Raw genomic sequence first — 23,046 nt, forward strand, 5'->3', positions numbered from 1 at the left:
AAGTAGGAATTATTCCTCTCCAGAAATGAATTTTGTTTTGCTCTACAGTTCTTCCCAAGAAAGCCAGTGGTTTTTACCTTCATTCGGTTGGTCTCTGCTCCTTTCTTCAACCATAGGGATAAAAATAAAGGAAGAAAAAATTTTCAACTAGGAGGCTAAGACACAGATAACACATTATTACAGCTTGTGTCTGTCACTAGTTAGGCTAGAATTTAGTCTGTGACTATAAGGGAAGAAACATGTTTTAGAAATTAGTTCTGATTTGAGCAATTAAATTGCAGTTACCTAGTAGTTGTTACTGTGTTAGTCCGGTACAGACATTTAGTCATACTCCAGAAAGTCTAGCTACATATAGCCCTGAGGTCTACCCCAGGCTCTGCTTTATGGAGGAGACTCAAGGAAAAATGGGATTGTGTGCACAGAATAAAGCATACAGACCCCCGTTAGCAAATACTCAGGCGGTCAGTGTTACATTAGTCTAATCAAGTCTGTTCATTGCATAACCGATATGATTGTATAATTGTCCAAAAGAAAGAAAAAGTATTTGACAATGATGGTCTTTAGTAGCATCAAAATCCATGTTGCTTAAAGTGTGACCTATGAACATTGTCTTAGTCTGCTTGGGCTGCTATAACAAAGTACCTTAGACTGGGTAATTTATAAACAATAGAAATTTATAGCTCACAGTTCTGGAGGCTGGGAAATGCAGGACCAAGGCACCAGCAGATTTGGTGTCTGGTGAGGGCTTGCTCCCTGCTTCCAAGATGGCATCTTCTCACTGCCTCCTCACATGGTGGAAGGGCCAACTGGCTCCCTCAAGCCTCTTTTATAAGGACACTAATCCCATTCATGAGGGCAGAGCTCTCATGCCTTTTTCTTTTCTTTTGAGACAGAGTCTCGCTCTATATCGCCCAGGCTGGAGTGCAGTGTCGTAATCTCAGTTCACTGCAACCCCCATCCCTGGCCGCCCCCACCCCGCCCCTCCCCCCTCCAAATTCAAGCAATTCTGCTTCAGCCTCCCTAGTAGCTGGGATTACAGGCATGTGCTACCACGCCCGGGTAATTTTAGTATTTTTAGTAGAGATGCGGTTTTGCCATGTTGGCCAGGCTGATCTTGAACTCCTGACCTCAAGTGATCCACCCATCTCAGCCTCTCAAAGTACTGGTATTACAGGCATGAGCGACCACACCTGGCCAAGCCCTCATGTCTTAAATGCCTCCTCAAGGCCCCACTATTTAATACTAATACATTGGGTATTAGGTCCCAACATATGGATGTGGGGGGAACACAACATTCAGACCATAGCAGTCACCTTCATTTTAGCTATTCTCCATACCTCTTGTAACTCTTATGCTCCCTAGCCAGAGTTATTTTTTAAAATACAGGTTCATCTATTTAGCAAAAATCAAATGCCAGTCATATGTGTGGCACTGTGGTAGCACTTTAGATATGGCAAGAAATAAGGTAGTCATACTCTCTGTCCTTGTTGAATGAGCAGTCTACCCAGGCAAGAAATAGGCAAAGTAGTGACCATGTGGTAAGCCCTGTAAAGTTAATAAACAGTTCTGGTAGAGAATAACAGGAAAAACCCTCTTTAGCTATTTATCTGAGACACTATCTGAGTTAAGGCCTGAGGAATGAGAAGGGGCCAGTCAAGAGCAGAGCCAGGGAGAGGGAGAAGAGTGTGTCAGGCCCTGAGGCAGCACACAGCTTAGCTCTGTGTGAGCGAAGAGTGGTGGGGGAAGCACCAGAGAGGTGCAGGTGCCAGCAGGTAGGGTCAGTGGTGGAAGTGTGCATTTCATTCCAGATGGTGGTAGGGAGTTTGCATTTTTTGATTGCCTTGGATGGGATTTAAATAGGGGGTAACATGATACGATTTGTATTTTAAGGTCACTTTGGCTGCTGTGACCTCTGTGAGGAGTTCGCAATCTTGCCAAACTATTGCCAGTAATTTATTTCCTTCCTTTCTCACCTTTCAGCTTGTCTCTTGCTGTTTCCTCTCCTTGGGCCATCACAGGAAGGGGAGTAGTGTCAGTATTGGGTCAAGAGACTGCAGGATGCAAAGATGAAATTGGGAAAAGCTCACTTGGCTTCCTAGCTTTTCTCCCTTTGGACTCCCTTTGGAAGTCTGTGAGTGAAGCTCAGGTGCACCTGGCTCCTGGTCAGGGTCTGCTGCACGTTGGAGCATGTAGACGGTTGAAGACTTGGCCATTGCTCACTGGGGAGCAACCAGTACCTTATTGTATACCCCTCTTCCTACTGGTTGTTCTTTCCGTGCTCATAATTTCCCTTTGAGCTCTTTGAGAACGGGGCCTTTCATCTCTGACTTCTAGTTTCTAGAATTTTTGGCCATCTTATATAAGCAATTTAGAATCTAATTCCAGCCTTCCTTTCACCGAGAACTGTTGACATAATTACCTTAATCTCCTTACTTTCCTCTTTTACTGATAACAGGAGGCACACTACTGGAAATCTCTATTATAAAGATAGACCTCCCCCCATTGCTAAGATATAATTTAGATACTTATAAATTGTACACTTTTAAAGTATGCAGTTCAGTGGCCAGTCTGTTCAGAGTTGTATAACCATCACCACTGTCTAATTCCAAAACATTTTTATCACCCCAAAGGGAAACCATTACCAATCACTCCCTATTCCTCCTACCCGGCTCCTGGAAACCACTAATCTGCATTCTGTTTCTATGAGTTTGCCTATTCTGAGCATTTCATGTAGATGGAATCATACAATCTGTGGCCTTTAACGTCTAGTGCAGCCCTGCTTTTAATGTGATTGCACAGATAAGAGTCCGCTGGAGGGTGTATGCTGTGCTGCACCCTCATATGTGAATAAGTCCTCCTGGTGCAGTCCCTCCAGGGTGGGCGCTAGTGAGCCAGGCCCTAGTCCTGTACTTGCTCCTTTGTACAAATGGAATTGTGCGGCAAACTCAGACTTTATCTTCTATTTAAGGAAAGGGGAAGGTTTGCTTTCTGTCCTACCCAGTAACCTTTTTGTTTAAAATTCTATAAAAATATCTATTACTTTTCCTCTTTTTATTTCATATTTTCCTTAAGACTCGGGCTGCCACCTTCCTGGGACTGTCAGAGTTGGGCCTTAAAGATCAAACAGGTAGTCCAGTTCCTTTAGTTTTAAAATGACAGTTCAGGGACAGAGAAAGGTGGAGTGTGTTTCCCAAGGTCACACAGAGGCCAGTCTTTGTCTGGAACTACACAGGAATGTAAAGCACATTTAGGCATATTTTAGTGCCAATGTTAGAAAGATTAAATATGTTTAGGGGGCTGGGCATGATGGCCCACGTGTGTAATCTCAGCACTTTTGGGTGCTGAGGCAGAGGGATTGCTTTGAGGCCAGGAGTTCAAGACGAGAGTCCAGCAATATATATTTAATCTTTAACAACACTTTTGAAATCTCATACCCAGTTCAGTGATGTGTCATTTTAGTTTCTGTGTGTCCTTACAAGCCCATTTTAAACTTTTGCTGCTGGTGTAAAGAGTTATATTGCATTTAGCTCTTTGTATGGCTCTTGAAATCTGTGTAGCATTTTATTTAACAGATACGTACATATCTCTGTCTAAGTTCTTTGCAAATATAGCTCATTTAATCCTCAGAACAACCCTATTATGTAAGTGCTATGATTATTCCCATTTTTACAGATGAGGAAACACAGAAAGAGAATTTGAATAACTTGATCAAGGTCTCACAACTAGCAGGTGATGAAACTGGTATTTAAATCCAAAGAATCTGGCTCCAAAGTTCATGCTTTTAATGATTATGTTATACTATCTCCCTTGTGGCTCTTTGAATGTCCCACAAACACAACATAACCTTATGTAGAGATGAAAATTGAAAAATGTAGGCTTTTTAAAAAAACAGTTGACCCTGTCAAAACATTACCTTTGTGTAGTGTATTTTTCCTCTCTCAAGTAAGGTACTGCCATCCCAAATCATATATCTGCACACATAGGCATTGACTGTGTTTTGTAGACATTAGTTAGAATATGTTACTAACAATTTCTTTTTCTTACCTGTTACGTAGCTTCGACTTATGACAGCAGAGGCTTGCTCTGTTTTACTAGTGCAAGGCCACCTGAAAGTGGCACACTGAACTGGATTTCCTAAGGGAATGCAGCGTTGCCTTTAGTTCTGTTTCAAGAGACAAGTATCTCAAGGGGAGATGTTTGGGGATGACCCCTATCAAGGTCAGATCAGAAAGGGATGGCGAGAAGGTAAATTTGAAGAAAAAAAAAAAACAATGAAAATATCTACAAGAGTTGTAACACAGTTAACCATAAGTAAAAGCAACAGCATCCTCTTAGCTAAATGATGCTCAGCACACAAAGGGAGGACACATTCTGGGGAACACAAGTTAAAAAGAGTTGCAGTCTACTTGCTTAAGGTGTGCAGTGACAGACTCCTAAAGAGGTTTATTACCCAGAGGAGACTTTGAGAAAGTCACCATGGTGTGAATGACAGTTGTGAACAGACACTTTCTGTTTCGCAGCCAGTCATTGGAAGCAGAGCTGTTTCCTGAACAGTAGTGGAGGATGTATATTTGTAGTTCTCTTCTTGGACTCATTAGTAGGGTGTGTATTTGTTTTCTTGTGGGGTTTTTTTTTTTTTTTTTTGAAAACTTGTAATTATGTTTTGTTCTTTTTTTACTCATGAGAACTTCAGATATATTTTCTACTGAGCTGCCTATGTTCCCATTACGCTAGCTTTTCTCTCTGGATCTATATGTGCTTTGTTAAAGTGTTGAAGAGCAGAGCAATGCCTGCCTGCTCTTTGCCTTCTGGGGAAGTATGAAGCACAAGCCAATGTGGCCTTCTGGCCGATGTGCACTTGGATAAAAAATATAACTGGCATTCTGCAAATTGTGACTTAAGCAATATATTTAAACATTTAAATCTTTAATTTACTTAATTTAAATCTGAAATCTTAAGCATTTAAATATTTAACCTTCGTCAGCTTTTTTTTACTGTCCTTGTTTCACTTAACATTACTGCTAAGAGTGCTGAACTCTTTTAAGATAAAATGTTGTGGAGAAATGAAAAAGTAATAAAAATATCCTTAAAACAACTTGTGACTATTTTGTAAAATAATGACAGCCAGTGTTTCAGTTAAGGTTCTCCCGCTTGCCTGTGTCATAAAGAAAATAAAGTTTTAAAAAGCAAATAAGATGAAGGATTTAAATTATTTATTCATGATCAGAGTTTCTGGGCTCTAAAGCAGTTGTAGAGGAGGATCTCATTTCTAATACTCTGTTCTGGAATGTTCCTTATGAACTTTTTTTTTTCTCTGTATGAAGGCCCTAAATGAAGGAGATTTAGTCTATTTGTCCTTCTTTCTGTCATAGCCTCCCTCATCTCCTTCTGACCTGGACTTGTCTTTTTCAGGACTGACTTTGAATGAGGACTCAGTTTTTAACTCAATTTTTTCACATGGCATTTAAAACAAGTATAAATAAAAATGTAACATGTTAAGGTATTTAGTGGTGATTCATAACATTAACAATTAATTTTGGGGAAATATGAATTAATATGGCAGAAGTTTTAAAACAATTTCAAAATTCTGAATGAAATTACTTTTTGTAGCAGCTGAAATATAAGTGGGGGCTGTAGAAATGTACCCTGACTTCATTCTGTCACTTGCACACTTTCCTGATTCCAGGGTGTGGAGCTTATCAGTCACTCTGAGTCATGTGGCTACTATATATATCCTGCAGCCTCTGATAGACCAAGTGATCTAGTTAAGGGATCACTTACTTGTCTAGACTGCTCTCCACATCTAAGGTGGCCCTCCTTTACCTAGGAAAAGGCCGCTTAGGTTGTTCCCCATCTAAGTTGTGAGGGTACTTGAGATTAAGTTAAACTTTATGATGCCAATCTAACACAGATACTTATAGAACCACTAGTTTTATTGACAAAGGGTTATCCTAGTGGGATTTGCATCTGCTCTTTTATTGCTCCTGGCATTAATCTTTTTTACCATCAATCATTCAAACAGTTTTTTTGGGGGGACAGGCAGGGAGGCTGAGATGGGTGGATTGCTTGAGTTTGAGACCAGCCTGGGCAACATGGTAAAACCCCGTCTCTACAAAAAATACAAAAAATTAGTTCACGCCTGTAGTCTCAGCTACTTGAGAAGCTGAAGTAGGAGAATCACTTGAGCTTGAGAAAGTCAAGGCTGCAGTGAGCTGTGTTCATGCCACTGCACTCAGCCTGGGTGACAGAGTGAGACCCTGTTTCAAAAAAACACACACACACTTGGGAGGCTGAGGCAGGAGAACTGCTTGAACCCAGGAGGCGGAGGTTGCAATGAGCCGAGATTGCGCCACTGCACTCCAGCCTGGTTTTTTTGAGACAGGGTCTCACTCTGTCACCCAGGCTGAGTGCAGTGGCATGAACACAGCTCACTGCAGCCTTGACTTTCTCAAGCTCAGGTGATTCTCCCACTTCAGCTTCTCGAGTAGCTGTGACTACAGGCGTGTACTAATTTTTTGTATTTTTTGTAGAGATGGGGTTTTGCCCTGTTGCGCAGGCTGGTCTCAAACTCCTGGGTGCACACACACACACACACACACACATTCAGTTTTGAGTTATAAAATGTTAGCTAAAAGGGGTCTTAGAGACTAAGCTGCTAGGGTGATAGCCACCTTTAACAGCTGTGGAAATCAAGGCCACAAACTGAAGTTAATTGACATAGGTCACAGGTGTGTTGGGACCAATTCAGTCTTAAGTGTGGGGATGTCTGTCAACATTCCACGTTGTTATATTTGACTGTGACTGACTCTTCCATTTTGCATTTAAAAACAAAATGGTGGACAGTGGTAAATGAGATCACTGTAATTAAACATCAAAAGATTTGACCACTGAATGACTGCATTTTTTTCTTTATACTTCATTATAGGTATTCTATAGACTCATCTTAATTTTTTTTGAGCCAGGGTCATACTCTGTCACCCAGGCTGCAGTGCAGTGGTGCAGTCATGACTCACTGCAGCCTTGACCTCCCAGGTTCTAGCTATCCTCACTCCACAGCCTCTGTAATCTCTTTTTTTCTTTTCTTTTCTCTCTTTCTTTCTTTCCTTCCTTCCTTCCCTTTCTTCCTTTCTTCTTTTCTTTCTTTTTTCTCTTTCCTTTCTTTCTCTCTTTCTTTCTTTCCTTTTTCTTTTCTTTCTTTCTTTTCTTTCTTTTTTTCTCCCTCTCTCTCTCTCTTCCTTCCTTCCTTCCTTCCTTCTCTCTCTCTCTCTCTCTTTCTTTCTTGATGGAGTTTCCCTCTTGTTACCCAGGCTGGAGTGCACTGGCTCAATCAGCTCGCTGCGACCTCCACCTCCTGGGTTCAAGTGATTCTCCTGCCTCAGCCTCTCAGGTAGCTGGGATTACAGGCATCTGCCACCAATTTTTTGTCTTTTTAATAGAGATGAGGTTTCACCATGTTGGCGAGGCTGGTCTTGAACTCATGACCTTAGGTGATCCATCCACCTTGGCCTCCCAAAGTGTTGGGATTACAGACGTGAGCCACTGCGCCCGGTCAGTCTTTCATTAGTCTTTCTCGTTCTGTTTGTTGGTTTTCTCTCTTGCTTCAAAAGCACATATAGTCTGCAGTGAAAAAGATATGTAACTTTCTGATCACACAGAGTTTCCTACCTTCTTTTTTTCTGTGAAGGAGAAAAATCTTTTCCTTATTGGCATGGAAACGAACCAGTGTTTATGTCTTAAAATGTCTGATTCTTTTTTCCTTCTTATTTGAGGTACTGATAATAGGAAAACCATTTTGAATTATTAGGAATTCCTACATCATACTCTCTGATAAATACAGCCAAAAGCAATCCCATGCATGGTGGGCATGGAGGATGGTCAAGTTATGTGTCTGCCATAACAAAAAGGATTATAAACATTATGGTCCATGTTCTTCATATTCAATTTTCAAAGAACCTATCTTAACCTCTGGAATATTTGCTATTAAACATAGGTTACCCCATTAGAAATAAAATATAAAGCAGATGGACCAGAAGATGACTCCTTTCTGTTCTTTACCAATAGGACATCTTAAAGCTTTTTATCTGTATATATGGATAAAATTAAAATATATATGGATATAAATGGATATATAGATGTATTTTAATGAACTGCTTTTTTTTCACACTATCAGGTAAGTAGTTGATATTGGTACAACTGGTTTGAATAATAAAGCCAATGCTGTGAAGACATACCATTACTTAATTTTATGTCATTTGGCTAGTTTGAATTGTAGCAACTGAGTTACTTATGAGCCATGCACAGTACACACAGTATGCACCTATGTGTCTTAGGTGTGAGTAGCCAGAAGCATGTGTATATGGAGCTGATTATTACCTCTTGAGCAAACAGCTTAAGTTTTATAAAATTCAGTTTTCTCATATGTAAAAGGTGGGGATAGGGTTGCGGGGAGTTGGAATAATACATGTCAAACGTTTAGGACAAATCATGCATTCTGTAAGTGCTCAATTAAGGGCAGTTAGTTTCATTAACATATAAAGAGGAAAATTGACTTCATCATAGTCATAGTTCTTTAACTTTGGGTCATTAAGCTTTTCACTGATTTAAGGAAAAACCTTCCTAAGAGTATTTTCTTTCATTTATTTTTTCACTTTCAGTTTTTGTTCCTCGTCTTATTATTTTTTTCCTATACTTAAATCAGCTTAAGACATCATTATTCAAAGAATAAAACACAATAAAGTTTTGTTCTTCCAAGTTAAAAATATGTGATATGGCTAGTGGTTTTCTTCTGTATTGGTACAATGGTATATATGTTCCTAAGCATTGAGTATAATTTGGACTAACAATTTTTTAATATTAAATCTTATGCATAAGAAATATGAACTTGGTCCTAAAAGCAAGAACTCAAAACAGAAATATAAAAAGGTTGTACAGTTCACATATAAAAAAGCATTTGATCTATTTTGCATAGTAAGAACAAAATAGATCTGAATTAAGAACATGTAAAAGTGGATTTTTTCCAGATGGATTTATTGTGTCTGAAATAATTTGAAAAATAGTATGGAAGGTTGTCTCTTTCCTGTCTCCCTCCAAGGAAGCATTAGCTGTAAGTATTTTGAAATGTTAATTGATAGATGAAACCTCAGCAAAAGAAGAGCACATTTTGACCAATACCGAGATAACTAACTTAAGCTTAGCTTAGAAAGCTTTTGGTGATGCTGCATACCTTTTATGTCAGTTCATTGAGCTGCAGCCATTTACAGTGGCCTAAAGAATAATGACCTTGAATTACCTCATGTAAGAAGTCTGGAGGTTGAAATTTCAAGGCGCTACAGCAGAAATCCATGCTCTTTTCCAGCGACTTTGGAGTATAATCTTCCTTGCCCACGCCTGTTTCCTCAATATATAGCAAGATTGTTGCCATACAGCACTAAGGCTTTCAAGAGCAGGAAGCTGGAAGACCTTTTATTTGTGCGCCTCTCTTATTTTATCAGCAGAGGAAAATTTTGTCCCAAAGCCTTCTACCATATTTCCTTTTCTGTTTCATTGGTCAGAACTGTGTCACATGGACACCCTTAACTCCGAAGGGGCTAAGAAAGTCAGTATCTAGCAAAAAGCAGTGGGACTACCATGGTGCATTTGTACTAACTTTGATTTATCCCCTAGGCCTGGGGCAGGAGCCTAGCTTCCCTGAGTCAAGACAGATTTGCCAGGTACATGTATGTAAAATCAGGGCTCTGTGGGTGAGTAGGAAGGATTGGCTAATTGATAGGCAAGGAACAGTGTCTGCTATTTCCTTGAGCAATGATAGTGACCGGTTGCTGTAATAGGATTTTTGAAGCAGCAGTGTTACCGTGACAGTCTGATCATGCTGGTGACCATCATTCAGCAGTGAATAGTTAACTGCCAGGCAGTGTACAATGGAGAGATTGAGCTGCAGATACAAATTTGGAAGTTATTAGCATATATATTGTATCTAGATTTATGGGGACAGATACTCTCTCCAGATTGAAACAACTAAAATGGCATGATGGTAATAAAATAATTTTTAAAATCTGGTATTATAGAATGCCTAGGTGGTAAGTGAAGTTTTTTTTTCCCTTTTTTGTTTTTAAACGGATTTTATTGTTTAGAGCAATTTTAGGTTCACAGTGAAATTGAGCAGAAGATACAAAGATTTCCCATGTACCCACTACGCCTACACATACACAGCCTCCTCTACCATCAGCATCACCTACAACAGGGGTATGTTTTTGTCTTTGTTTTTTTTGAGATGGAGTCTCACTCTGTCGCCCAGGCTAGAGTGCAGTGGCGTGATCTCAGCTCACTGTAACCTCCACCTCCTGGGTTCAAGCAATTCTCCTGCCTCAGCCTCCTGAGTAGCTGGGACTACAGGTGCCCACCGCTATGCCTGGCTAATTTTTGTATTTTTAGTAGAGACGGGGTTTCACCATGTTAGCCAGTCTGGCCTTGAACTCCTGACCTCAAGTGATCCACCGGCCTCAGCCTCCCAAAATGTCTTTGGCCATCCTTGGTTCTTGTCTTTGCTTTCAGAAAATAGCAGCCAAGGTGTGAACAACTAGATGGGCCAGCAAGGGTAGAGTGAACTGGTACCAGTTACTGGGGCCCAGTGTACTGGATGAGGGATGGCCAGTGAGTTGTGTTCATATATGTACCAGTCCAATGCCAATGTAAAGAATTTCTGCCATTCTACCATTGCAGAATGGGCCTGAAAAATGTTTTCAGCGATATTCAAATTTCTTCCCCCTACCTGCAAACATGAATTTGGGGATTTCAGCTAACTTCTTACTACCTGTAGCATATGGGATTTGGAGTAGGGTATAATTAAAATTGATGGGTAACTCTAATCTCCTTTTAGCCTTATTAACAATATAAACCCTCTGAGAGCTACTTAGCCAAAGAAACTAGTCTTCTTATCTCTCTCTTTTCTTTTTAATCTCTTATCTCCCTATAATAATAAGTTATTACTATACTATAATTAATACCTGTTAAGGGAGTATTTACTGAGACTTTCTTAGTGCTTTACATATATTAACTACTTTTATCTTCACAACAACACAATGAGGCTTATCCATACTGGATAGGTGAACAAACTAAGGCTCAGAGAGATGGGATAACTTGCCCAGGGTCATATATCTAGTAAGTAGTAGAGCTAGAATATTAAGCTACAAACTAAGGATGGTGAAATGCTGCAAAGCCAGAAAAGCACTGAGAAGAAATGAAGGGAAAGGCCTGGCCATTCCACAGTTCAGTGTAGTCAGTAACTTATGATAGTTTGTCTTATTTAAGTAGAAAGTTAAAATGAGTCAATTTAATGTGATGAGCTGTGTGGCTCTCTTTTCTCTTTGTGTGTCTCTATGTAGGTGTGTGTGTTGAAGGCCTTTTAATGCTCTAAAACAAAACAAATTGTATCTGACCATTGTTAGAGAAATTTGTAAAAAAAAAAAAATAATAATTAGTTGGGCTGGGCATGGTGGCTCACGCCTGTAATCCCAGCATTTTGGGAGGCCAAGGTGGGCAGATCACGAGGTCAGGAGATGGAGACAATCCTGGCTAACAAGGTGAAACCCCGTCTCTACTAAAAAAGACAAAAAATTAGCTAGGCAGGGTCGTGGGCGCCTGTAGTCCCAGCTACTTGGGAGGTTGAGGCAGGAGAATGGCATGAACCCGGGAGGCGGAGCTTACAGTGAGCCAAGATCGTGCCACTGCACTCCAGCCTGGGCAACAGAGTGAGACTCTGTCTTAAAAAAAAAAGAAATTATTAGCTGTTTTCTCAAAGAGAAATTAAATGAATATATCTGATGTTCACTTTAGTGTTTATTTTTAACAAAGCCTCATAGAGAAAACTAGTCTCATAGGAGAAAATCATTATGGAAAGTGTCATGCCCAGCCGGGCGCGGTGGCTCACGCTTGTAATCTTAGCCCTTTGGGAGGCCAAGGTGGGTGGATCACCTGAAGTCAGGAGTTTGAGACCAACCTGGCCAGCATGGTGAAACCCCATCTCTACTAAAAATACAAAAAAATAAGCTGGACGTGGTGGCAGGTGCCTGTAATCCCAGCTACTCAGGAGGCTGAGGCAGGAGAATTGCTTGAACCAGGGAGGCAGAGGTTGCAGTGAGCCGAGATCGTGCCACTGCACTCCAGCCTGGGCCACAAGAGCAAGACTCCATCAAAAAAAAAGAGAAAGTCTCTGATGCTCATTCTTTTCCAGATGGAAATCTCCCCCGCCCCCTTCTTTTTTTAATCAATTTTAGTACATACTCATTGCAAAGACCTTAAGTAAAATTCTGTTATTCAGGATTAACTTTGTACAATTTGAAATGTATTGCATATCTTTCTGGATATCATTCTTGGTCTGTAAACATACAAAAACATATCTTTTTTTAAACAAAAAATTAGAATTCACTTTTTACACTCAACACTGTATCTTGGATGTCTTTCTCTATCAATACCCTTTTAAAGGCTTCAGAATATTTCACTGTATGGATGTGCCAAAATGTAAACAGTCTACTGCCCTTTACATACACATGCTCTGTAACCTTCTAGTTTAATAAGTTAAAATTCATTTTAATATAATTCCTTTCTCTTTAAATTTCATTTTGTCTACATAAAATGTAGAATTTGAACTAGTTCATCTCTGAGCTGTCTTCCAACTCCACACATGGTGATTCCTAATTCTGCTCGATTAATTTTAGAGCTGCCAGCTGCTCCCACAGTTTTGCCAACCATCCTCTGCCTTGTAGTCGTGCCTCTGCTGCTCACCCACCCCTGGCTTCTCTTGATATCTGCTTTGAGGAAGCAAAATGCTGCCCCAGAACATGGTAGGTGCCTCAGGAGAGAGAATAAGGAAGCTGTAGCACTGAGCCTAGGTGGACAGGCTTTAGAACAGTGGTGAGAATATGACAGTAAGGTGTGCAGAGAGCAGTTAAGACTGTGGTGTCTGTCCACAGAAGCTGTATGTGGGTTTGTTAGTTCTGAGCCCAGGATCAGTGTGACTGCCAGAGGATGAGGTGGTACTAGAGAGAGAGGAGCCTGTAAAAGAGTGGACCAGGCCTGTGGAGTGAGTGGTAGGAATTGTTGCCTGTTGCCATGAGGTCATTCCGCAACTCCTCTAGGGGTTAGCTAGAGGTGAAAGGAACTGTGCAGGCTGAAGTTCCAGCTAGACAGATACGGGGATTTTAGATGCAGTTCTTGAAATCTTAGTGAACAGTTTTATTTCAGTGTTGTTATCTTGAATCCTTTTACAAATTTCAGAATATTCAGATGAGGGTTCTAGATCATATTAGAGTTGACTTATTCTAATTTTAGTAGAGACATTATTCAGTTTGTCTTCTACGTCCAACTTTTCTTCTCTTTTGGCCTCTCACTCATTACTGGAAAGGGGTAGCCTGCCCTCTGGCTACAGCTGATTATACCCAAACTGGCCATTTGGATTTCCTTCCTTAGAACAAGTAGGGCAGGTGCTCTGAAGACTGGAACTTTGAGGTGGTTTCCAAACACAGTTCTGCATTATGATCACCTGCACAGCCTTGTAAGAGCAGCTGAATCACTAGGTCTGAAGAAGGACCTAGGCGTGTATATTTTTAATAAGTTCTGCAGATGGATGTGGATGATCATCTAAGTTTGAGGACCAGTGGACTAGGACACCAACTCAGAACACTATGCTGTTCACTTCTGATAGTTCCCCGCTGCAAACCCAGGTGAGTAGGGTGGAGGGTAGAATGGACCTCCAGGGATCTGGACACTGAGACTATGATCCTTTCTCCTATTTTTCTGCCCTGTGGCCAGTTTAACCTTTCTCTGGGGTCCCCTCCAAAAGTAAGATTATGACCTCCTACTGTATGTATATTAATTCAATAAATGTTAAATGCCTACTTTGTACCGGACATTTTGCTAAGTGCTTTCCAGCTTGCCACTGAATTGTTTTCTTAATTAGTAAAACAGCATAGGATAGTGAACAAAGCACAGGCTTTGGAGTTAGTTTTAAGTGTAAGACCAATCCTTGCTACTTGCAGCTGGGTGCCCTGCACATGTTATTTCTCTACACTAAGCCTCGGTTTCTTCCGCTCAAATACAGGAACAATACCTATCCTACATGGCTATTATGAAGGTTAAATTAAATAATTATTAGGTTTCTACCCCTCCATTCTATGACTTGGCCATTTTGGCTAGACTGCAAGGGACCTAAGAGCATAGAGCATATCTTATGGTTTCATGAATCCTCTATGTTGCTAAATTGCTACCTCTTTATTCTGATATGCCAAGTTGGAATATGATTCATATTTGTACAAGGCAGTAGAGTGTTTTGTTGGAGAATCACTTTTGTCTACTGAATTTGGACAAGGAAGTCTAATCAGAAGGTATATAAGTAGCCTGGGCATGGTGGCTCATGCCTATAATCCTAGTACTTTGGGAGGCTGAGGCAGGAGGATCACTTGAGCCCATGAGTTTGAGACCAGCCTGGGGAACAAGGCAAAACCCCGTCTTTATAAAAAAGTACAAAAGTTAGCCAGGCATGATGATGTGAACCTGTAGTCCCAGCTACTGGAGAGGCTGAGGTGGGAGGATCACTTGAATCCAGGAGGTTGAGGCCCCAGTGAGCTGTGATCATGCCACTGCACTCACATGATCACTGCAACTGCGGAGGTTGCAGTGAGTTGAGATTCCACCACTGCACTCCAGCCTGAGTGACAGAGCAAGACCCTGTCTCAATCAATCAATATTTTTAAAAAGAAGATATATAAGTAAATAGCATTCAGAAAACCTCAAGTTTGTTTTGTTTTGTTTTGTTTTGTTTATTTTGTGAGACCGAGTCTTGCTCTGTCACCCAGGCTGGAGTGCAGTGGTGGAATCTCAGCTCACTGCAACCTCTGCCTCCCGGGTTCAAATGAGTCTCCTGCCTCAGCCTCCTAAGCGGCTGGGATTACAGGCATGTGCCACCACGCCAGGCTAATTTTTGTATTTTTAGTAGAGGCAGGGTTTCACCATGTTGGCCAGGCTGGTCTTGAACTCCTGACCTCAGGTGATCCACCCACCTCGGCCTCCCAAAGTGCTGGGACTACAGGTGTGAGCCATTGTGCCCGGCCAAAAACCTCAGTTTTAAGCTTTTTTCTTCTCTCACCATGACTACATGGGGCACTTCACCTTTTTCAACCTCAGGTTCCTGAGTGAGCTAGACCATCTCTTCCCTTTTTTCTTGTTTTGGGTAGTTTGTGATCGTTATGACACATAAAGACATTTTTAAAATTGAACATTGTGCTATTTTAAATTAAAACAATTAAATGCTTCAATAATATAAGAAGATCTATAAAAAAATCTCTTTAGCTTAATAGACTCAGTGGCCTTTTCCTGGCTTCTTTCATATGCCTTGGTTTTCTGTAAAGTTGTGATCAATGTATGTATTCAATTTGGAGTTCTTTTATTTCTACTTTTCAATGTTACTATATAGTGTTCTACTATATTAACATGGGGACTTTAGAATTCATATTGTAGATATGAATTAAAAAAAAATTTTTTTTCCTAAAAGAGCTGAATTGTTAGGCTTCCTGTTTTTCAGTCTGTGGAACTTGACTAACATTTAAAAAATAATGAAATACAATGGAATTTAAAATATCAGAATGGTTTCAGGAAATATCTATTTAAGTTTATATTTTTATATGAAGATGTGTGTTTACTGGATCATGATGTAAAATGTATGCTTACCGAGGGTTGGGGCCAAAAGAATTTAAAAGCCACTGGATTAATAATGACAGTCGCATCACATTTTGAGGTTTTTACGTCATATTCTAGAAAAGACTGTTTAATTCCCAGGTGTGTCCTGAGAATTGCTTCCTTTGGAAGTACATAGTAGGTATTTTAGTTGTGAGCTATCGCGTTCACAAAACTAAGACCTTAAGTGAAATGTAACTGTGTATCTCCTCTGCCCAGAATGAAGGTACAGGAAACAAATTTTTATTATACTAATAATTAAATAAATCCAATTAAATATGGATAAGTCATACTATACCAAACGAAACACAGCGGGAAAAGAAATCTTACACGTAAAGGATATACTGTGTTCTTTGGTTAACATGCTTGCCTACGCTTTTCCTTTGGCCTTCTATTACATTAGCCAGCTTCTGTCTGAAAGAAGCTAAAAAAATACAGACTTTGTGCATACATTACAAGCCATTTTTAAATAATCAGCTCTCTTAAATTCATTTTATATGATTCCTGTACTTTGAAATATTTGGGGCTGGGTGTGGGAGCCGCCAAACTGCACTTTGGGAGGCCAAGGCAGGATTGCTTGAGGCCAGGAGTTCGAGACCAGCCTGGGCAACACAGTGAGATCTTGTCTCTACTAAAAATTTAGCAAGTAGCCAGGTGTGGTGGTGTGCACCTGTAGTCCCAGCTACTTGGGAGGCTGAAGTGAAGGGAATTACATGAGCCCAGAAGTTTGAGGTTGCAGTGAGCTATGATTGTGCAACTGCACTCCAACCTGTGCAGAGACCCTGTCTCAAAAAAATAAAAATTTTGCCTAGTCTTGAAGTTCAAAGCAACATTCACCTTATTACTTGTTCCTCTCTATGTCTTCCTCATTAGTAATCATCTCATTGAGCTATAATTTTTTCCCTTTTTGGTTATTTTCTAAAACTCACACACATAGCTGCTTCTAATTAACTGTACAAGGGCTTTCTTACTGAGTGACTGAGCATGATTTAGCAGCTTGACTGTCTCTTTGGGGAGCTGATATTATGGAGTAGCCAATGTATTTGCTTTTTGATTTTTTTTTATTTCAATAGGTTTTTGGGTAACAGGTGGTGTTTGGTTACATGGATAAGTTTTTAGTGGCAATTTCTGAGATTTCGGTGCACCCATCAACTTAGCAGGGTACACTGTACCCAATGTGTAGTCTTTTATCCCTCACTCCCCCCAACCCTTTCCACCAAGTCCCCAAAGTCCATTATATCATTTTTATGCCTTTGCATCCTCATAGCTTAACTCCCTGCCAATGTATTTTCAGTAGTTAACCTGTTTCATAGGCTAAACAAGATTCAGAGTTCTTTTATTTTACTGTTTCAGTCCAGCTCAGTTATGATAAATATCTAGATCTGTTAGGATAAGAAATTGTGGAGCTTCAGGTTTAGAATAATGAGATTCCTAGGACTGAAGGAAATTTCTGTGATTTAGAAGAGAAAATTATTTTAAATGTATTTCCATCCATTTGCAGAATGAATTTTGTTTAAGCAATAGTTAGGGTTTGGAAAGTCCTGTTATTAACTGAGGAGAGGAGGAAAGTCCATAGCCTGTGGATCAGATAAAGACATTCTGAACTAAATAGACACCATGATGTTTGTTTTCATCCGTTTACTATAAAATATGCTGTGGATTTTGGGCAGTACCTAACCTATGTTCCAAATGTTGCTTTATGGGAAATTCCTATTCACCCATGATATATCTCAATTATTAAAAGTACGTAAGAACCTGGTTATCATGAGATAATTCTTCCTGATATATCCCTGGTGGCAGGACCCAGCTTGGGAGTGGAAATTACTCTAGCTCCCAGTCACTAGTGGTATATTCTAGGACTTGTGGGGAGGCTTTAGCAGGGTGGAGATCCAGGGCAGTGACAGCTGCTGCTCGTTTCTCTGGTGACCAGGACACTAGAAACAAGTGGTTTTAATGGCTTGTCCCGATATCCACATTGCTTCCAGTCTTGAAGCTGTACTCTTGCATCTAGTGACACAGTGCCTACATGTGCCTAAATTTCTTAGTGGTATCAGAGGACAGGTTATGAAAGTGCGTTTGAAAATCTTTCATTGATATCTTACCAAATGATATACTTTCTTTTGTACTGCCTTTCAGAATTAAAGCTATAGAGAGTCCCAACAAAGAAGATGATACCCAGTGGCTGACCTACTGGGTAGTGTATGGTGTGTTCAGCATTGCTGAATTCTTCTCTGATATCTTCCTGTCATGGTTCCCCTTCTACTACATGCTGAAGGTATGTTGGTCTTGCTACCACTAAAACTCCATCTCAGGACCTGTATAGAAGAAGTAGGAATAAATGCTTGAATGTTGTATATCTGTGGCTCTGTCTCAGATTATAAACAAGAAGACAGGTTTGGGCAACAGAGCGAGACTCTGTCTCAAAAAAAAAAAACCAAAAAACAAAAAACAAAAAAAAAAATGCTCAAGCAAGCCACTTGCCTCAGCCTCCCGAGTAGCTGGGACTATAAGCGCACACCACTGCACCTGGCTACTCTTTTAAAAAACAATTTTACCTAAAGAAATTTAGATATAGGAAATTAAATATAGGAAGCTCCATCACTCCAACCACCATCACAAATGGTAGTATCTTGAGTTTTAGTTCTGGGTAATTATGGATATATATTTCTTTTTCTTTGTCTTTGGTCTTAGCTTTTTTTTTTTCTTTCTTTTTTTGAGATGGAGTCTTGCTCCGTCGCCCAGGCTAGAGTGCAGTGGCACGATCTTGGCTCACTGCAACCTCTGCCTCTCGGGTTCAAGCAATTCTCCTGCCTCAGCCTCCCGAGTAGCAGGGATTACAGACGCCCACCACCATGCTTGGCTAATTTTTGTATTTTTAGTAGAGACAGGGTTTTTTTTTTTTTTTTTTAATCTATTTATTTGTACTTCTTCCTGGGAGATTTCTCAGTCTGACCTCCTGATTTGTACTTTTTCCTGGGAGATTTCTCAATCTCACCCCCTTTTTTTTTTTTTTTTCCTGAGATGGACTCTTGCTCTGTTGCCCAGGCTAAAGTGTCATGGTACAATCTCCACTCACTGCAATGTCTGCATCCTGGGTTCAAGTGATTGTCCTGCCTCAGCCTCCCGAGTAGCTGGGATTACAGGCATGTGCCACCACGCCTGGCCAATTTTTGTATTTTTTTTTTTGGTAGAGATAGAGTTTCACCATGTTGGCCAGGGTGCTCTCGAACTCCTGACCTTAAGCAATCCACCCACCTCGGCCTCCCAAAGTGCTGGAATTACAGGCGTGAGCCACCGTGCCCGGACTCAATCTGACCATCTAATTTTCAACTGTATTCTATGATTATATTATAACCATTCTGTTATTCCTGCCATATACTGTGTTCTTCATTTCAACTAGTACATTGTTCACACCTAATGTTTTTGCTTGGCTCTTTTCTGTTTTCTTATTCTTGTTTCATATTGCTAATACTTTCTCATTTCTTTTAGCATGGTTACTGCTCCCCAGTTTAAAATTCTTGGTCAGCAGTTCTAATATTTTTGCTCCTGACCAAAACCTGTAGTTGATTGTGTTGTTTTTCTTTTGAAATGTACTCTTGGCTGGGCGTGGTGGCTCATGCCTGTAATTCTAGCACTTTGGGAGGCCGAGGCGGGAGACTGCCTGAGCTCAGTTGTTCGAGACCAGCTTGGGCAACACGGTGAAACCCTGTCTCTACTAAAATACAAACGAAATTAGCTGGGTGCGGCAGAGTGCACCTGTATTGCCAGCTACTTGGGAGGTGAGGCAGGAGAACTGCTTGCATCTGGGACGCAGAGGTTGCAGTGAACCGAGATCACACTACTTCACTCCAGCCTGGGCAACAGAGCCAGACTCCATCTCTTAAAAAAAAAAAAGAAATATATTCTTAAAATATCTTTTTATTTTGGCCTACAAACTCCTTTTCATCCATGAGTATCAGCTATCCCATCAGGCACTGGAATGGAGGGGGCCCCAGTCCGTGCTAGTACTAGTAAGTTCTGGGTAGGGGGTGGATGTGTCCTAGGAGTGGGGGGCCCCAGGCACACAGGAACCATAGTTAACCACTCTTCACCTACAGAAGAGCTCCTCAGGTCAAAGCTTCACTGTACAGTCCCCCTCCACCCCAGCAAAGCAGCATCAAAAGGAAGTGATCCTGGGTTATAGTTCACAGCTCTAGGGGTTGGAGCAAGAGGGGTAGGGAAGTAACTGCCTTTAATTAGTGTCCACCTGTTTTCCTGAGTGACTTGCAAAGACAGGACTTTTATGCCAAAATCTCTGTTTTAGAAAAAAGTAGAGGACAATATTTTTTAACTTTGAGGTATAGAAGCAAGACAAAATACAAAAGTTTCAAAGAAAAAGATCTGATAAATTCAACTAATTTCTAAAAATTAAATTTGTATATGACAGTGGGCAGCATAAACAAAGTTAAAATAATGACAGACTAGGAAGATAGATTTACAACATTTACACCAAATAAGGAATATCCAGAATACATAACAATTTCTGTAAGTAAAAAGAAAAAAATGGGAAAAGTTTCTAAATAAGTATTTCACGGAAGAGAAAAAATATGAATGGCTAGTAAACAGCTCACCAGTGATCTGGGAAGTGTGAGTTAAAATAGTGAAATCCCATATTTTGTTCATTAAACTGGCAGATATTTTAAAGATTGAAAATATCTGGTATTGGTGAATGTATAGGGAAATGGACATGTAATGGTACAGGCTGAACATCTGAAATTGGAAATCCTAAATGCTTTTAAACCCCAAACTTTTTGAGTGCCCACATGATGATCAAAGGAATCAAAGGAAATGCTCATTGGAGCATTTCGATTTTAGAGTTTCTGATTTGGTATGCTCAGTTGGTATAATGTACATATTCCAAAATCTGAATAAATGTGAAACCCGAACACTTTTAGTCCCAAGCATTTCAGATAAGGGATACTTAACAGGGTAGTGGTATAAATTGGAATAACCTTTTTAAGGGACCTTTTAACAATTTCTTGTTGAAGTGAAAAATGATACTTTTAACAATTCTAAGGAAATAGTCACTGTGCATTAAAGAGCTGCACAGAGATATTCATGGCAGCATTTTTTTGTTGTATATATACTATATATATATTACTATATAATATGAACTGCATAATGTAAACATTATAAACAGAAATGTCCATCAGCAGGTAAATGGTTGATTCAATTAATGGTATATCCATACAGTTGAATGAAATAGATCTATATGTACAGATCCAGAAATTTTTGCATAATTTAGTAATTATGAAAAGCTATAAAGGACAGTTGTGCTAGCTTTTGCCTGTAATCCCAGCATACTCGGAGGCCAAGGCAGAAGGACTGCTTGAGGCCAGGAGTTTGACACCATCTTGGGCAACATGGTGAGACCCTGTCTCCACACGCAAAATTTTAAAAATTAGCCAGGCTCCCAGATCACAGCATGTTGGCCAAAAAAAAAAAAAACCAATAAAACAAAAAACAAAAGCCAGGCATGGTGGTGCATGCCTGTGGTCCCATCTGCTCAGGAGGCTGAGGTGGGAGGATGGTTTGAGCCCAGGAGTTCAAGGCCACAATAAGCAATGATCACCCCACTGCACTCTAGCCTGGGTGACAGAGTGAGACCCTGTCTCGAAAAAAAAGTAATAGAACATTAAATACAGTATCACACCATTTACAGTTAAAAAAGAAAAAAGACAAGACACTATATAAAGTGAGTGTCTTATCTCTTAAAGTTTAAAAAATTAAATGAAAACATGCTCAGTATAGATTCTTTTATATTTTTGAATGACTTCACCACAGAATGCCTTGTAAGGCAATTAAGAATTTTCCTTTCAAAACTGATGGAAGAAAATAAAAATTGGTCTGTGGAAAGAGTTTATTTCAAAGATGGGATTTTTTTTTGTTTTTATTATTCAGTCATTTAACATTTATAAAAATATTCTTATAATCTTTAATTTGGACATGACATAATTTAAACTTCAGATAATTTTAAAGCCCTTAATAAGATCCATCTAATCGTAGGGACCTCACAGTGCAGTCTTTAGTGGAAAGAAATTGGCTTTTGCTTTGGGCCGACTTGCTTGTGGTAGTGAACGGTATCTTATCAGCAGAACTACTTGCAGTAGTTCTGACCTCACACTTCCAAATGTGAGCAAGCTTGACTTCTAGCCTACTCCTAATCACCTCTGCTAATGGAGTTCACAGAGAGGTGGAGAGAAGATCCAAAATAAATGGTAGTCACTGAATCATTTATATTTGGTTTTGAAGTTCATTTAAAATATTGCTTTGCAGCAAACTTTCTTCCCTAATGGTAAAATGAATGTGCATCCATTAGTAGTCTCCAGCTGCATGGTATCACAGTGTTCATGAGAGTGAATTTATTGCATACATTCCAAATAGATAATATACTTGAAAGGATTAAAAATTCATGATGCTGTCAATCAAAATACTTTCTTCCTACATTAGTGGCATATTCTGAATGACTTAGTAAACAGACTGAGAAGAGGCCTCTGAATTGCAGAGTCTGTAGAAGGTTCAGGAGAGTACTGAATTTTAGGGACTAGAATCCATCTTACCTATGCTGTTGCAATCGCATGCTGACTGAAAGTGTGGGAAGAGACTTACAAGTAAGGACATGGGTTTGTTTTGTTTTTTGGGATGGAGTCTCGCTCTGTCACCCAGGCTGGAGTGCGGTGGCACCATCTTGGCTCACTGCAACCACTGCCTCTCCAGTTCCAGCAATTCTCCTGCCACAGCCTCCCAAGTAGCTGGGATTACAGGCACGCACCACCACACCCAGCTAATTTTTGTATTTTTAGTAGAGATGTGGTTTCACCATGTTTGCCAGGCTGGTCTCAAACTGCTGACCTCAAGTGATCTGCCCGCCTCAGCCTCTCAAAATACTGGGATTACAGGTGTGAGCCACTGCTCCCAGCCCAAGGACATGTTTAATATTTTATTTTTTGCAGAATTAATATTGTTGGCTTTATTTTCATTTTTCTAAAGCAGCTTATAAGATTGGAGGAAAATAAAAGGAGCCAATGGCTTGGCATCAAAGCTTAGTTGAGAAGACAATATATGATGTATTTAGGTAGAAATTGGATCATGCATGTTCTAAGCTTTGCTCTGACAACTGGCCTTGAGCAAGAGGGTTTAAAAATGAATTTAAAAGCTTTTTTTCTTGATTATGAAATTTACATAGGCTCATTCCTTTATTCAGCAGATTTATTTAGAACCTCCATGTGCCAGGTTCTGTTCTACATCTGGGAGATAGTTTGGTGAATAAAATAAAGTCCT

General features: G+C 40.0%; 1 protein-coding gene across 1 annotated transcript in view; it reads left to right on the forward strand.

Annotated features, from left to right (window-relative positions):
* Positions 1 to 23,046, forward strand: part of REEP5 (receptor accessory protein 5) — a 44,223-nt gene that overhangs the window by 1,901 nt on the left and 19,276 nt on the right. Inside the window, exon 3 of the mRNA XM_032156658.2 lies at positions 17,863 to 18,001. Within this exon, the coding sequence (XP_032012549.1) occupies positions 17,863 to 18,001 (139 nt within the window). The remainder of the gene's footprint in view (positions 1 to 17,862; positions 18,002 to 23,046) is intronic.

Source organism: Hylobates moloch, unplaced genomic scaffold (genome assembly GCF_009828535.3).
Source record: "Hylobates moloch isolate HMO894 unplaced genomic scaffold, HMol_V3 SCAFFOLD_6, whole genome shotgun sequence".
Classification (NCBI taxonomy): Eukaryota; Metazoa; Chordata; class Mammalia; order Primates; family Hylobatidae; genus Hylobates; species Hylobates moloch.